Source organism: Dendroctonus ponderosae, unplaced genomic scaffold (genome assembly GCF_020466585.1).
Source record: "Dendroctonus ponderosae isolate FM_Combo_2020 unplaced genomic scaffold, Dpon_F_20191213v2 Dpon_F_20191213_2, whole genome shotgun sequence".
Classification (NCBI taxonomy): domain Eukaryota; kingdom Metazoa; phylum Arthropoda; class Insecta; order Coleoptera; family Curculionidae; genus Dendroctonus; species Dendroctonus ponderosae.
The window spans coordinates 6465126-6483454 of record NW_026018165.1 but is presented as its reverse complement, the minus strand read 5'-3'; the positions used below and the strand labels follow the sequence as shown (position 1 = coordinate 6483454).

General features: G+C 31.1%; 1 protein-coding gene across 2 annotated transcripts in view; it reads right to left on the bottom strand.

Annotated features, from left to right (window-relative positions):
• The window catches only part of LOC109538249, a 32745-nt gene extending 14416 nt beyond the window's left edge, over positions 1-18329 (bottom strand). The window contains exons 1-2 of one of the 2 annotated variants that reach the window (XM_019905396.2): positions 18250-18329; positions 17930-18139 (exon numbers count right to left, since the gene is read on the bottom strand). In XM_019905396.2, the coding sequence (XP_019760955.2) occupies positions 17930-18029 (100 nt within the window). In that variant the 5' untranslated portion in view covers positions 18030-18139; positions 18250-18329. Of the gene's footprint in view, positions 1-17929 lie in introns of both variants that reach the window. The other variant, XM_019905395.2, reaches the window with a different exon arrangement.

Sequence of the window (18329 nt, the reverse complement as noted above, 5' to 3'; positions counted from 1 at the left end):
GCGATTTGATGCTTGATTTTTGATTGCACATAAGCAACTTCGTAGCTAATAGCTTTATTTTCGCAAAGAATTAGCAAATGCACATTTAGTAGTTGTTCAACACACCGACGTTTTTACAAATTAAGAAAATCAACCGGTATATTTCATACAGGGTTTTATAAGTGGATTGTAACTAAAAATGTCTACTACCTAAAACAGCAGGAGATCATTCAATCAAGACAATAGGTCAAGCTGAGTAAAGAAAATGAAAACCGCTCCGAAATTTTTATCTTTACATCTTCAAAACCGACTATTTTAAACAGCGAAATTGTTTAGTTATGACTTTCTTTTAATGTTTTTTAATCATGTTAGATTTATCTCCACATTTTGGTTTTTGAGAATCTGGTTATTGACTTGCTTTTTTTAACATTGACCGGAATTTTGATCTTATTTTTGAGAAACCTCAGCCTTTCTAAAATTACAGTTTTAAAATCTTATAACTAGATTGTTGAAATAGAAACTACTCGATACAGAAATGTCCGGCATGCACAGGCGTTATAACTGAACATTTTACAACACACATTAAGCTTTTGCTCATATACGCAAATATTAGCGTTTCCCATATACAAAGAGTCAAAAATATGCTAATACTTACATATACAAAGTATTAAGGTTACTTATTACAGTTAAATTGATGATTTTTGTGAGGTTTTCCTAGGACAAAAGCTGCCCAAAATCGATATAGAACAGAGTCGAAATTGAAAAATAAAATTATTTAGTTGTTAAACATAAAAGAGTGCATTAAAAATTGAAAGGAAAAACCTGTTGATTTTCCTTTAAGAATAAATCAACAATCATCAAACAAATCATTAAAAACATACAATTTTTTTGAATATTTTTTAAATATTTGTTTGAGTCAACTGGCAACACAACTATACCTCATAATGCAAGCATTTGCTTGTCTTAAAATTATTTACGCTGTTATATACACACTACTCGTGCACACTTTCATTTTTATTCTCTTTCGATATTGTAATAGTTAAATTAATATTTTATGAGCTAATATATAGAGATGAAAATGCAAATATCGGATTTCAGAAATTTTAACTATCACTAATTTGATATTATGATTGATCTGTTTTAAAACACTCAAGGTCGATTTTGAATTTGAATTGAGAAAAGGTAAAATAGTTCACCTCGATGCTTTTCTCATTCTAGATCCCCCGTGTGTTAAAGCAAAGCGATCTGGACTAGTGTTTTATTGAAAATCTAGTTCGATAGATGAAAAATAATCGAGCATTCGCTACCGTTTATAAGACCTGCCTGCCATTATTTTTAAAGCCAGAATTACTATTGCTACGCTTTCCATGTTAACTTCCCATGAAGAAAAACAAATAAAGCAATCGTCCGCCATACGCATTTAATTTATTTTCTCCAAACCGTAAAAATCAGTTTTCGTGCCTCCAAAATGGTAATTACACTAAAAAGGAAAATAAATAATTTCTGTGCCGTGTAACCCATTCAAGAGTTGATTTGTGGGCGTCTTATTATACATGCAAAACGCTTGTCTTGTTACCCAATGTTTAGTTTCTCTTTAAACTGGGCACCATTATTAACTTGATGCATTCTTCAGCCACTAGGCCACTGTCGGCAAATGCGCTGCTCAATGGTGGTGCACTCTACGCTTGTCTGAGTCCCGTTAAGCAATTTATTAGTCGTAGATATCTACCTACTTCCTTGCACTTAAATTTTGTTGCTGCATCATTACATAACAATAAATACTTGCCGTTTACTCTATTCTAATTAGAATAATGTCGTATCAGGTCTAAGTAGCTAGGAACTGAACTTTCAGTAAGGTACATTAAGTAGATACCTGTTATTATCTTATTTCAATGTTTAATTTTTCTTCTTTAATGCTAATTTTTTAGCTATATGTCAGCCCCTCTAAATACTAGTAAAATAAAGATTCATTTTGAATGAAGTCGGCTGGTGTGAAGCTGAATAACTTCTTTATGCAGCAGGTAGCAAAAAAGCTCAAGTAAAGTTACCTGTGTATGAACCTGAAAGCATATTGATGTATTTATGGATTCTTCGCAAAATTTCAAACCGCATCCCAAACGGTGTATTTGAAATATTTCATAATATATTGTCACGAGATGGAATAGTGATATGCCGGGTGCTTCCTTCAAACAGTACCAAACTGAGAAAGAGGACAAATACACCCAATTATAAAGAACAAATAACGCTTTAAACTAAAAACAAAACATCTTTGAAGTGAGATATTAGTCCACACACACTTTGCTTTTTGTTTCGCAACAACAAAATGTTTAGAGTTAATCTTGGCATCCAAGCATCTTGGTTTTAAATAAGGCGTAATATTATATAAAATTAAATCAATAATAATTCTAAAATTGAAACATATTAATAACCAATACACAATAATAAAATAATATCAGACTGTTGATGCAATTTGAATTGCTATTGCTAATCCAATATCGAATTATCGTTTGGATAATAATAGACTCTTCTGTACAAAACGAACCTCTGAAATGAAGGTTTCTTAACGAGCGAATCTTAGCAGAAACAAGATTGGAATTTAGACTCGAACTAAATCATTAATTAATTCCTGAAAGGATAGTTGGTTGGAAGTGTGCAGCTTGCTATGAATGAACAGGCAACCTTGTCTGTTCATATGTCTTGTCTGTCGAAAATACTGCAAAAGCACTTACAACACGTTAAATAATTTATCACATTTTTTAACAGAGTGGTACTATGACTAGTCATAATTGCACTTCAAATTGGCATGCAGATCGTATTCTATAAAAGACTATATAATTCCAGAAAACTCTGACAATGCAATTACAACAGAATGATTCATAAATTTTAACAAATGCATAATGCAGGCAGTGTGTTTTCTTTGCGTCATGACGTGATAAGAACATTCTATGTACAGAGACAATTGTTATTTTTTATAGCAAATAATATATTGAACAGATGATTGAGAATTCGTTTAAATAGTTTTCGATTAGACAGACCTTTTGCCTAAAGCGGTTCTCGATATACACGGTAATAAGAACATTGAATTTCAATTATTTTTTTCAATGTGTTCCAAACAATTTTGTTGTTTAGAAGAAAGGAATATACTCGAATAAAAATCAAGGATTTTTGTCTTTCAAAAAATACTTGGGCACGGATTTTATTATTTTTAAGTGAGAATGTTTCAGTAATTGATTTGAATATCCAGGGTGTTCATATACGTCCCTTAAGTTGAAAATTTGAAATGCTCATTTTTTTCTTCGTAAAAGTTTTGCTTTCTAGGTCTATGTTGATATTAAGCTGTGTTGTTTGTTTATGTGTATGTATGAGTTATATGACCACTTATGAAGACCACTGTATATTTTAAGGGATAAATGTCGATGCTGCATTATTACGCTATATAAGCTGCGCATTCGACATAGTAAAATTAGTCTTAAGTTAGTARGWMATGGTGTAATATCTCGCTGTCGTAAAACACATTTTTGGTTCGTAATAAACGTTTTTTTAAAAACAAGTTTTTTACATCCAGAAACAAAATTTATGTTTGATAAAAGGTAACATGATCGTAACAGAACAATCATTTTCATTTGAAGTGTTGAACTTAAGGGGCCGTACCTCAGTTTTGAAACAACCTGCATATTTAATTAATTGATCAAAAAATTCGCCGGTAAAAGTAATAAAATATGTGCCCGAGTATTTTTCTGGAAGAAATTTATCTCGATTTTAATCGTATTTATTCCTTTCTTTATAGACGCATTGAATAATCTGCTCATAAATAATGAACAGTTACGCCTTCTTTACTTTTAAAATAATTATATAATTAAATTATTAGACCAGTGGATGAATTTTCCATAAATTATTTCAAAAAGGTTTTTTTTTTAGTTTATACCGCAATGAGATTTAGAATTTCAGACCCAATCGTTTGATAAATTAGCGAAGCTTGAAAATACTTTACTAAAATTTAAAATAGTTTTTAAAAATCCAGCATTTTTTATTATCTTTTTCTTAATTTTTAATCTTAATTTTCAACTGTAAAAATTTGACATTAGCAAACTCTTTTTCATGTGCTACAAAACCGCTAAATACGAGTTTTTATTTATAAGTAAGATCGAATATTTTACTAATTAAAGACCACGATCAAACAAAAACGTAAATTTGTCTTTAAACTAAAATTAGTTGCGACGCGTCGTATTATTGGGAACTTGAGCAATAGTTAGGAGCGGATTTGTTTCGAATACATTGCCTACTTACGACTTCTAATATAAGCTTTGCCAATCACTGAAATTTTACATCTGAAAACATTTTTAGGGTTGTAAAAAGTTGTCAAAACATCATACAAACAATTATACGACAGCTTTTTTTAATCGACTAGACACTAGTAATTCAGATTCCGTTAATTTACCACTCTGTATATCGAAAACCGTTAGCACAAAAACATTTATTGATATACTTTTGAAATTCAATCGGTATTCATTAATCATGTCTGAAACTATCAGCCAATGCTTTAAACTTTTGATGAGAGTCTGTAGCAAAAAAATGTCCGGTTCGAGGTTTTCTCCTTTTTTGAGATTCAGATAAGATTTTAAAAACATTTAACGATATATTCGATCATTTTTCTGAATCAAAAGTTTTACAGTTTGTCGACGACATAATAAGTTTTTGACCTATTAGATTTTATCCGAAAGTTTTAAAAAAGTTTTTTTGACAAAACTTGAAGGACAAAGCAATGAAAAATCTTCAGAACAAATAACTTTTTCTCAGAAACGAAAAATTCAAGACTTAGACCAGAAAACATATAGTATTAATTGGTTTAGCTCCAACTATGGAAATAATAATGTCTCTAAAAATTCTGCATTTTGTAGTCAAAACAAAACATTTCCTACTGTAACCAAATTAATAATTGTGTGTCTTAATTATCAAGAGAAAGTAAAGGTGGCCCTATTAAGAACCTACAAATTAAATACCATGCTTTAACTTGGAAACACCCCATATTTCACTTGATTATTGTAGAACTATGCTTTGGACAATAGTAGTATTGTTTGACGATTTTTTTGATATAAAATTGAACGCATTTTTGCCGGACGTGGTTTGATGATGCAACTAACTCTGGCTTCTGGTAACATCTATCTTATCACGTGAAATGTGTCAGTCAGTTGTTTTATGTTTTCTGGTTGTTTTATGTACTTCCTGTGTATTACTTTCTCCTTGTCGACTCTCCTTCTTACTACCTAGCTGATAAAATGATAAATGCTTCTAATTGGAGACCAATTACACATATACACATACGTTTAGGGTATTTATTTGGAGCACAGTTTTATTCCAGCTGGATTCATTTAAGCGATCAGTAATAATTGTCGGAGATATAAATTTTATTATAAAATATATTAACGACTTCAACCGGAAAAGCTAATTGTAACGTTGAACGTAAAAGCTAATGTATAACGGATTTACGGTGGTTTCAAAACCATTTTGTTTGGTGATATTTTACTATCCATGCTAATTCAGGTCGAAACTGGCAAAATATTCGCTATATTTTAAGCGTGTAGGCAAACTGACTAATAATATTCAGATTTCAAGACATTGTCTTGGCAAGTAATGAAAATTATACATTATACATAAATTTATACAGCTATTGTTTTCGCGAACAAAGTAAAGTGTATACAATCGCCGAACCTAAAGATGCATTATTTAAAAGTTCTTCGAAACTAGGAAAGGATATTTTTAAAATGTATTTTTGGTTCGTAAAAAAAATTTGCGACTATTTTCCCACATATTTTAGCTGTCACCTATTAACAGCTACGCGCTTTTTGGTAGCTAATGTGTTTAACACACCTGAGAATGTATATTATTTTCTCAAACCTACGCTCGGCACGTATAAATGCGATTTTATGCCTTTACATCACAATGGTCTATTAGGTAGTGCTCTACATTTGTAGTTTATTGTTAATAAATTTATATCGTCGAGTATTTCCTTACTCGGGTTATCAAGTGCAATTTTCTCGACAGCTATTGCTCATAAATCGAAAATTATCGATATCAGTAAGTCGGATTTCGACATTAAGTTTTTCACACTGCCATAATGGAATGGCATAAAACCATCAACAGAATCTTTGTTCAGGCTCGTTGAGAAGAAACTTGCCTATATTCGATTTGCCAATGTGCATGCCCGTTAATTGCATAATTAGGAACGAAATAATTTCATTGTAAGGCCACAATAATAATAAGAATAACAGTGGGACTAACAACGCGCTGCACTTGTATAAATTAGAATTCAAGCTGCCTTAAATAGAAGAAAGAACAGTTCTTGTATTTATTCCAGCCCGTGGGATGGTCATGGGCATTTTTAAATGTATTTCTATTATGCCATTCCAACGTGACAATTTTATTCTCGTGGTATAGTCGTAAAACACTTGTAATAGACAAGAGACATTAAAGATCAGGAAATGATGCAGATACATCTGAGACGAAATTGAAAATACTGAATAAAATTCGTAGGTTGTGCATAATATATTGATTGTAAATGCATTAAATAGTATGCATGTAAACACCCGATGGTCGTATATTGTAATCAAAGTCAATGTTTTATTATCGGAAGATAATAGAACACGTTCAGTATATATGGGGAGATATGTTAAAATAATAGTTGATTGGATACGGATTGGGGGAAGGTGTTTCTGGAACACGTTCGTTTACTAAGTTTACTCTACATTTTTGGATTTAGATTGTATGTTTTTTCATAGCTATTAAAACGCTTGCAATCTGATGTTCTATGAAAACATCAGGGTGTTTCCAAAAGGGCTCCAACACGTCAACTTTTCAATTTAAAAGATCATTTTTGCGTGTATTCTAACTTTTGGTCATGTTTGAAGACAAGTAATACTATATAAATATGAAAAACTCATACGCTAATCTTACATTTTATACAAATGTTATCTTTTGTAAACTTTTATCTTTACCCAAAAGTGAAACTTGAAATATGAACAGTCTTTTAGTTCTAGTGAGCTTTATCTTTGGTATAAAAAAAGTTTATAGGTTAAAAAGTTTATAGGTTTAAATATCCTCCTCCAGAAGGAGTATATTTATATTGACATTTATAATGTTTGTGAAAGTTAATAAATATACATTATATATATTTATAAGATGTGCGAGAATTTTTCGTTTTTATACGCATCAACTGAGACATCCGGACAACTTTTCATTGGACACTTCCATATACCGTTTAATTAGTTTGCTACATTTGCTCTGACTTGCTTATTCATGTTGTGTCTCCCCAGTCTGAATTAGCTTCGCTTTTTGTCGCAAAAGCTAAAAATAGCTTGAAAACAGTACTGCTTCGAAGAATACGAGTTGATCCCTTTAAATATTTACTTAGATTCTTTTAGATGAACAGATGTTTGAGTCACGGGGTGTTAAATTTACAAACATACCGCCTACACATGGTACAATCGTCTCGACAATGATATACAAAGCTGTTGGAGGCGAACTAGCGAAATACCAAGTGCATGCTAATTTATTGAGATGTTCGCAATGAGCTGAAAGCTATAGTACGAAGTTGCAAGCACTAAGCATGCAAGCCAAGTTAATTAAGTATATGGCTTTGCTTTCCTGGTTTCGTTAATCAGAGGCGTATTCGGCTCTTTTATGTTAAAGGTAAAATCGAAAATTTCTGATTCAACCGGTTTCATCTGTTTTTATCAGTTCCAAAAGAAATGGTCTTCTGCATGCATTAAATACTACTTTTAGTTGAGCAATTCCTAGAGTTTTGTCTATTACATTTCCCTGTTAGAGTAAAAGTTGATTATTCTGAGAAAAAACATTAAGGTCTGACAGTATTTTGAAAGAATGCCATTTTTTCTTCTCATTTCCCATTGTTAAATGTGCAGACGAACGAAAGAATAACGTAAATGGGGTAAATTTGACCAATGTTAATAACTGGAATTTTTTCAACAACAGCATTTTTTCCTTTTCATTTATCGCAAGGCGTCAATTATTTGGCGAATCTTCGACAGAGCCAGTATCTCTAAAATTTCTTTAAATTTGCTGACTGCTGACTGATTAATTGGATTTCTTCAGATATTTGTTATTTAATTAAACACACATCTCATATTGGGTTCGCACTATATCACTATACCCGATTCATAAAAATGTCACAAATTTGAGTTATTTTAATAGTATATTTCTTGTTTGCAAGAAATTCAAACCAAAATTGGTAAATTAGGGACATCAAAATTGTAGACATGTTTAATAACATCCAAATACAAATACATAATGAAAAATTCCTGGCGATGCACAAAATTTCAGCCCGTTTTGTACAGTGGCCGCTAAGTTTTTCCCATATTGTTTTTTAAGTCCTACTAATCTCCAAAGCAGATAAATGTCAACAACCAGAAACAGGGATCTCAATTTGAAACGTTGAACTTGATGGTTTATTTCAATTTTAAAAACCCTATAGATGCAAATTGCTTATCAAAAAATGCTCATTTAAAAATAATAAAATATGTKTTTGTTGTGTMGAGTATTTTTCTGAATTTAAATCGAATTTACTTATTTTTCTTAGGGTCATATTGTGACACTGTGTGTATGTATAAATATCCATTTAAGAAWGCTTTATATTTTTTAATTCTCTGATCATCAGATTCAATGTCTACTAAGATATTTTATGCCAATWTCCAACAAATATCAAATTGGGACTTTTGTAATGAAAGTCGCATCTCTTACAACAGGAAAATATATCCTAAATGTCAAATTTACAATTCATATAAATATCAAATGTAAACTAACCATTCATAGAAARATGGAGGGAAAAACTAAAAAAGTTRTTTGTTACTTCAACTTTATAAATTTTGTAACATAGAAATACATTTTGTGTACAAGTGATTTTTATTTGTTTGTTAAGTTTATTGTGTAATATTTAAGAATTTAAAAATACACGCCCTTAATAACATTGATAATCCATTCTAAAGCAGTTATGCAAGATTCCAGCAGCAAAAAAATTTCACTGAACATGTTTGACTTCTATATTTTCCTTTTGCCGTTCTCCTTACCAMTTTTAATGTAACATGCAAGTTTTCAAGTGTCACATGCAATARCAATGCATAATTGTTTTACTGCTATGGTGTTAATGGCTAAAATGCTTCTGTATCAGAAATTGTGTCTGATGACGATGAAATCTTACTGAGTCAGGAAATATAAAAGTTATAAGTAAGCTGAAAAATAAGAAAAACTCCTATTTTCAACTTCAAAATATAAAAAAATTAGGAAAATCCATTTGAGTCTGGAACTTGAATGGTTTATAGATATTTCTGTACCCACACAGCATTCACAACTCTATTTCGAAAGCTGATCTAAATTCAATTGATTTGTATCTTTTTTATATTTCAATTGTAAATTCTTGCGATAACTGTTTAATATCTAAAATTCGAAAACACCATCTATTACCATTGTTTTATTGAATACGATTTTTTTCTTCAGTAAAAATAACATCACTTAATTTAAAACACGTGAATTTTAAATCGGAACATCATGTATGTTTTGTAGTTCCATTTTAGCTTTTCGAGCCAAAATTTCAACCACATTTTAGGACAATTTCAAGCTACATATTATTAAGTTAACTTTTGGATTTGTTTTTGCATCCGATTTGTTAAATTTTGCGCAGCAGCATTTACAATTATGATTATTGCACAGTAGAAAACAGTGAATGTTTATAAACACGTAACGAAAATAATTGCATATTTATCGTGGTATTTAATCTATTTAACAGCTGTGTTTTGATGTTTTCTTATTGTGCAGCATATATTTAATAATCTTGAGCATGCATTACGGTTTTATAAGCATAACAGGGGATTAAGGGTTATTATTATGTGCGAGTTTTTAAATACCTAAGCATACCAGCAACAATGTCATAATATGTGATACTATACAGGGTATCCGGAAATGAGGAAAGTGTTGATGAATTGATTATCTACTAATTTCTAGTTCTTTATTACGCAACTTCTTCTTCTTTAGCAGCTATTTCTGAATTCTTTTATAAATTGATATGTTTTGAAAAAGCCACGCCTTTGAAAATGTTCGGTGGACAAATTCCCCATTTTTTCGAGTAAATTTTAAATTTATTTGACAAAAATGAGCACACAGCACAGGAAAATAGATATGTAAGCCAGGAAAATAGATAATATAAGATAACACCGTGTATGTTTATATGAAAAACTATTGCATTTTTGACCGTAGAACACAGTTTTTTGGGCATCCTGTATAGGGCGTTGTAGAAATTGACGTCATTACTCAAACTTTTCGTCTGAAACCTTGAAAGTCCCGGGACGAAATTCAATGGTATCCAACCTGCATATTCTCATGTTTCTCGGAAATGCGGGCGGTGATCATCCGCTTATTTAACATCCTTTGTGCACCACAATAAAATATTATTAGGGCACAGTATCTCCCCATGTCGTATAAATCTACGCTATTTTCGGTTACACTTGATTACATTCGTCTATTATTATCCACAGGATATTGTTTAATTTACATGGAAATAAGTGTGGTATTATTTGCCTGCTTGATTTCAATTGCGCAAATTTGAAATGTATTCAACAAATATGAAATGTTAATTAAATACATATAAAATACTTAAATTAAGTACAACAGCATACATTTTAAAAACACAAATAAATAGCAAGAAAGAGGAATATGTTGAGAGTTTTCCAAATCAAAAATAACATCTATTCAAAAAATTTTGTCAGGATTACTAGAGTGAGTCTAACAGACTTAAAGTTTTTGATGATAAGCAACTGAAATACCATTTATCATAAAAGCCAAGGAATTTGAAATTTGTGGACTTAAACTCATAATTTTTTATATGTGCATAATCAAGAGCAACGACGGTAACGAACAATTATTATTGTTATCAAACCGATTCGAAAGAAGAAATATGACAAATTTGTATTTATTCTACTGGGAAGAAAAAAATCCGAAAAATTGATTGCTTCTCACTGAAAAAGCATAGTAGACTAATAGATAACAATATGACAGGAGGGAACAAACTGACAATAAAACAAGAGTTACAGAAGTGAAAAAGTATGGCACAGAATATTAAAACCTATCTAAATATAAATTTGAAACGGATGTACCTACAGAAGACAGACAATAAAAGAAGTCGTCCCTACACGAGCATAAATCGAGAAAAAAACCACAATACTAAATTTACTACCGCACAAAGCAGCGCAGACAGAAAGTAATTACTCTTAAAAAATTGGAAAGTTGTAAAGCAATAATGCAAGATACAAGGAACGTCAATGCAGCAAAAAGGCAGCAATGAAACAACACAACATTCGTTCCGGTTGTATCCCTGATTTATATATGTATGCCAGCATTAGCCGGCCGTAATGCAAAAATATATGGAAAATTTTTGCTGATTGAAAACTTTCTACCACGATAATAGAGGCACGTACACATTTACTAAAATTGCAATCTCAAAATGTATTCACATTTCAAAGTTATAGTCTGCACCATGTCTTACAAAGTTGGTAATTTTAATTCGGAGATACGTAATACATATTGCACTATTGAAAATTCCTTAATATTTGTATATTTCTTTTAACTACTTTACATTTTTGTTTTCTATCAATAAGTAAAAAGTACCATCTAGTGCTCTAAAACATTTATATTTGTCATGGAGCTTTCGAATTTAAGATAAATTGTTGCAAATTTCCTGCAATTTTTTTATACGAACAGCTTTAGTAAGTAATTTTGAAAATTTTCCAAAATATGACTATTTTTAATTGTGCACTTGTGAACAGTTACTTCCTAATATAAAATATTTTTTGGCTCAAAAATTTATTTATTCATACATTCAAGTTGTGCGTCTCGTTTACGAATTAAGAATTTTAAACCTTCAGGCTACCTGAAAAAAAAATATTTTGTTTTAATCGGTCATGATTAAGCATAAAGAGCAAATTTAAATCTGTATTTGTTCGAAATTATGCACAAACTTATCAATTTGATTACGTTTCACCTTCCACATTTTTTGCGTTAAAATTATAAAAAACCATGTATTTTTACCTAAAATTAGTATCGTGCTAACAATCCGATGAATCGCATTATTTTCCATTTAGTCTGATTTGAAAATTTACTTAGTTTGATGAGCCAATAACGATAATCGCTTAATGCCAAACGAAACAAGTGGAGTTTTGTTTTTTCAAAAAAAGTTTTTTTCTAAACTACTTAGTTTCTAGTTAAAGTTTCAAAATTTTTTTGGCATTAAATTTAACAATTTCATAACATTTCGGGAAATTTTAGAACACCTTACGTAAATGCTAAAAACCCACGATGTGCGTTGCTTGTTAGAAATAGAGTTTTTAAATTCATCTTATTTTATTTCCTGCTCTTGCATATTAATTGTGAAAAGTTGAAAACTATGTATGTGAAATAAGTTTTTCGTATAAGATGCGTGAAAAGTATAGAAACTTACATTGTTCCAGATAAGCTGTCAATTAAAAGGAAAACGTTYAGGCATAGACCCTCTATTTATCTTTTGCATGTTGCAATTTAGTAAAAGTAAAACGATTTATTTAATTACATTTTCAAACTTTAATTGCCAATTGTAATTCAAGCAATTTCTTGCGCAATTGAACCAGGTTTCCCCTTCGTTTGATACGCTTTATTTTCAGTTGTCTGGTAACAAATACCCCATCATCCATCTTTTTGAACAAGGATAATACAGGGTGTCCACTAAGATACTTCGTATATAAATTATTTAAGTAATGTTAAGCAAAAATTACTCTTTGCATRCGATTTTGATGTATTGAAATGTACTATGCAGAGTACGCGGACGACGATTATGGTGTCTTTCAGACAACGTTCACTAGAAACTTCACAAATATTCTATTTACAGGGACGSTTCCTGAACCGACTTGTGAAGTGGTGCGCAGAAATAATGCTGAAGTTCTTAAAAATTTAATTTTTCATGCTTGAAAAATTTAACTTTTACATTATATTTTTCGTAATTTTAAACCCTCGATGCCCGTAGTTTACACCAACCAAAGCCTAATTGAAGACAAAATTAGATGTTGACCTTTCGTTAAAGAACGATGCAATTATGTGCATTCCGAATGATCCAACTCACACATTAGTGTGCTTTGTCTAACTGGGTTTCGTTTGACTTCATTTTTCCTATCGTCTTAGGTAATGTGGCAATCACCTAATTGCCAACGATTTTTTAACTGGTTTTCGATTCTATTGCAAAACAACTTACTGCGGATCATCCACCTGAAGACAGAATTCGATCGCGCCCAGTCGCTGCATTATTTATGTTTCCGCATTTACCAGCAGCTAACTATAATTGAGTGGCAATAATAGGTATTTTAGTTTTTTAAATTTTATTTGGCGATATACTTTCACGAAGTAGTACAACTGATTTGGACCACTGGCTTTAAGAATAACTGTCAGTAATTACTAAGCACCTGCACATGTAACGGTTAAATAGGTTTTCTTGGTATTAATACCGAGATTTTATGGAAGTAAAAGCGATTGGAAGCTTTAATGCGTAAAATCAACGCAGTTTAATCTGGAAACTCGCCATTTAAACATGCAGCAAATATGTAATCCAACTCGTATGCATTGATAGGAGCTAATTGATTTTGAGACGAAAAACTGTGGGATTTTTATGGTCCAAGCGAAACTATTTAACTAAAGTGAGATTAAAAAATGCTTTCTGCATAAAAGTGTCCGAAATTCTCAACATTTTAATACAGAATTTTTTTTGGGTCGAGTTAAAAATTGCTAAAAAGCTGCTGTTCTTGTTAAACAAATAGTTCAGTATCATCACTTTTGTGTTATAATTAGCAGCAAAACTATCAGGATTTAAGTTTCCACTGCAAATCTTCCTTTAATGACTATAATGATATTACAAGATATAGATAAAAGGGTAAAAGAAGCAAATTGCTTTCATTATCAGGGGATCACTACGCTGTTACTCCGCGTAAACAACTAACAGATTGTACAGCAACAATTCCATTTAGAATAATGTCGATGTTCGCATTTTCTTTATACATGGGTGTGTAGGTAAATTAATTAATTCTATAAAACTTTCTTTTAAGCTGTGGCCGATGTGTAACGACTCATCCACTGCACTTGATAACTTTTGGAGATGCCTACCAATCGAAACGCGGTGTTTATTAAACACATTTTGTATTCAACGAAAGTCCCAACAGATTATTTAATTTGCACACCGTCTATCACCTTCAAACATACATATGATTGTATGTGGAAATTTCCGGACATGGAATACGAATTGAAAACTGCAACAACTTGCCGCAATTATACGTAATCCGGGCAATTTTTCACAGCATTAAGTGGCGAATTTAATGATTCGTAATACTCAGACATGAATTATTCTGATAGCGGCAAAAACACGAATAACATATTATGCTGAGATTAGTCATAAGGCCGATATCGCGTCATTTCGAATTGCAATGTCGATTCTTTACGGTTAATTGGCACAATAAAGGAACTTGTTGAGCAACACCCACACATCCATTCCTAAGCAATTAGAATTAGTTGATCTAATAACCCATTTGATTAACCAGCGAATCCGATGAAAACATTAAGAAATCTGCATTTTAAATAGCGCCTACTCATAAGATGACTTTGAGGTGTATTTTCGAATGTATTTTAAGCATGAATTTCTGGAATATTTGTTTGGACATTTTTACCAAATGTAAATTTACCCATATAATATACTAGCGTTCAATTTTTGAATAATTTAGAGAGTACATTCGCGCACTACTTAATGCTTAAAACTAGCTGTTATCAGCTATTATGCATGACAAATAAGGAAAAGTCCTGCTAAATGAGCTGCTCGACAAAATTAATATTACACGGTCAAATTTTTCCTAGCTTGGAATTTATGTTCAAAGCCTTGGATAGTAAAAAAATATTTGACTGTCAGTCAATGATTTTGAAAAAAATATACTTCAAATAAAGTTTTGACAAGGTGGAAACTGTACACAATTTCTGAAAATTTGGCATAGGTACTCCCAGGTGAATAGTTTTTTTTTCATTTCAACCCCAAAGGCATAAAGATACACCTAATATTCTATCTTATCTTCATCTGAAGTACTTAATTTTTGCAACAAAATGAACTTCAATCACTCACAAAATATATTTTAGAAAATGTTTAGTAAAATATCTCGGCACATCAAGTGGCAGAAATCCAGGCGGTCACTAACACAAGTTTAAGAAACACTCCAAAGAAGAAAAACTTTTTATAATAAAATATGAAAATATTTTTTTTGTGTCAAAACGCAATCGAGAATCGAAATTATTATATTCTATGTTTGTTATATTCTTTGCTTCCTGCCTTTCCAGCTGCCTTATGACATTTTCGGGCAGATTTTAGAATTTTACATAGGTATTCTTTCAGCTCAACCAACTGGTTTAGACCTCATGAACACCCCAATATTCATGCGATTTATTTTTAATTTTACCTTGCATCTACTGTTGCAATCAATGTAGAATTTAATAAAACTAAATTTGTTAAACATATCTTCAAAAATGCACTAAAAAAATGTACCAGTCCTAAAACCGCACCTTTTTGTTTCCAATTAATCCCCTGAAACTGTAATATTTCTTCTGTATACATCTGGTGCCACTTATCTGATTATGTTTCCGCTTTTTTTGCAGTTTTTCGCAGCTTTATCCACTAAGGGTTTGATGCAATTAAAATTAAATTAAAACGTCATTATAGTCTCTGATTCATTAAAAACATTAAAAAGAATAACTTTTTGAAAACTTTCACAAACTCAGACTGAGAGACTCTTTGATTCAGCAAACATAAATTTTTTAATTTGGTAATTTGATAGTCCGCATAATATTCGAATAATCTTCCATCGGTCGAGCGGTCGAGCCTGTACAATTAAAACTATTACCCGTTAAAAATTTTAATAAAATTCACTCGCAAAGTTGTTGTATCTGAAAATATTGATTTTGATGTATTTTGTGTTTTTTACTAAATTTTGGTATTCACATTTTTAAGAACTTTAAAATGTAAAATAGAATTATGAAAAGCACCAAAATGTTACTAGAAATTCAGATCAAATAAATACTGTCACCTTCAATGAAAGTGAACCAGATGCAAAAACAGGGTGTTTACTTGAATGGAAATATTTTCTATTTTTTAATTTGGCGGTGAAAACGAAGTTTTCATGAAAATAATCGACGATGAGGCATGTTAAACCATTATCTCTTATGTAAAAACATAAATGGTTTCATCAAAAAACCATATGAAGAAACACGGAAGTGAGAAATGCGTGCAAACTATTTTAGATTTGATTACAATCTTTTACAATTTTATAAAGAATATTAATCATATATATTTTTTAATGGTTTTAGTAAGTTGAAACTTACTAAGGTAATCAAGCTGTATAATATTGATTTCTAAATTGACTAAACGAGGGCAATATGAGTAGAAAAAACGAGAAAAATGAAAGCAGCCCAAATTTCGAGTGCGAGTCGAAAGTGCATTGGAATATATTTGTATGAAATTATTTGCCTGATTAATTCAACATTGTTTTTAATGTATGCGCTGCCCTAAAAAGGTATGAATATAGAGAGCAGTAAAATTGCGATACATCTGAACCGCATTAAGAGCAAATTTATTATTTAATATATTTTTAACTACTTATCCAACGAACAATTGACCTAAAAAACAAGATTTATACTATCATTTTGTTTATTGGTGTCTCTAAACGAAACATTCATAAAATTTATTGCGATTTACTCGATAGAATAGATCGCTATAAATGTAGAAAAAGTAATATAGCGTAGGAGATATTAATTTTTTCGAAGATTATGAAGATATGAATTATTATTTATATAAAAAAAAACTTTTAAATTTGGTTCTTGATATTTTGCATTTTTTTCTTTAAAATAGTCAAATAATATCTAATAAGATCTAACAACATGATGCGACGTGCAAATTCGGCTGATTTTCAAACAAAATTGTAAATTTATGTCTTGCTTATTTGGAACAGAAATTTTTCTATTGAACATTGGAAAAGCATGCAATTTTTATAAAACCGTACGAGAAATGTAAGGAACTAATATTTTGTGGCTACTTACTTCTTGATTGATTGATTAGTATTAGTAGCAAATAATTTTTGAAATCCACTTCTGGTCGTTTCAATAGCAATCAATACAACTAAGTTAATCGAAGTCCGATGCAAGTATACTATCCTCTATTTATCGATATCATACTATTTGTTTTAAGTTATTTGTCTCACAAGCAAATAAGTACTATGAAAATGGTACAGATATTTTGTAAATCCAAGACGCACGAGAGTAAATAGTAATGAACAATAACTAATCGGAATCCACAAAGTGCATATTTAGATTATGTTCTTTGTGCTTTATTCTTCTGGTAAAAATAATTTATTCTCGAATTGAATAGTAAAACCGCATTCAGTCACTTCTAAGAAAATATTATTCCATGCACAAATCTAAAGATTGCCGGGGAATGCAACAGAAGAAAATGGGTAATATATTAACATTCAGGATTTGAAAAATTCGCATTTAAACAACTTCACCACATCCGCTCCTTACATGCAAACGGGTAATATCTCCAAAGTGTTATAATGATGCTCAAAATAAATATTAATGCTAACAATGTGTGCATAATATTAATGCTGCAATGAATTTTCTTGTGAAACCTTACGGACTGTAAATAATTGAAATATAAATCATTTCATTCAACTTAGCAGTTAATAAATTTGGGTTGTATACCTAGTTGTCTTTGAGCGCCCACTTATTGTGAAAGAAGTCACGACTTGCTATTTTACAATTGGTAATTTAAAGTCACTATTGTTTATAATCTTTATATATGGTATAATGTACGATTTACGATTATTAAGGGGATAATTGATACCTTGTTTGGAACCCCGTACTTCCGTGGTTGAAGCTGCCCAAATCTGCTGCGGTATGGTAAAAACTAAACCCAGAAGCACCACAACAACTTTACGCCACATAGTCAAATCGCAGGAACCATAGTAAACACGAAACTATGGTACCGCTTTCATTTCGCTCATTAATTTTCGGTAGATTCGGGTCAATCAAGTGCAGAATGACTTCCGTTTCACTAAAACCAACACAAATATCATATTTTCCGGTCGCAAATCCCACAGTTTTATTCAAAATCGATGGCAGATGTGCGCCAGAATCGAACTACCCAACGAAAGTCGTACGTACAAGAGCGAAAGGACCACAGCATCCAGCACGGCAACCGCTCTTTGACTATCTATAGGTTCGTGTTTATACCGCGATACACA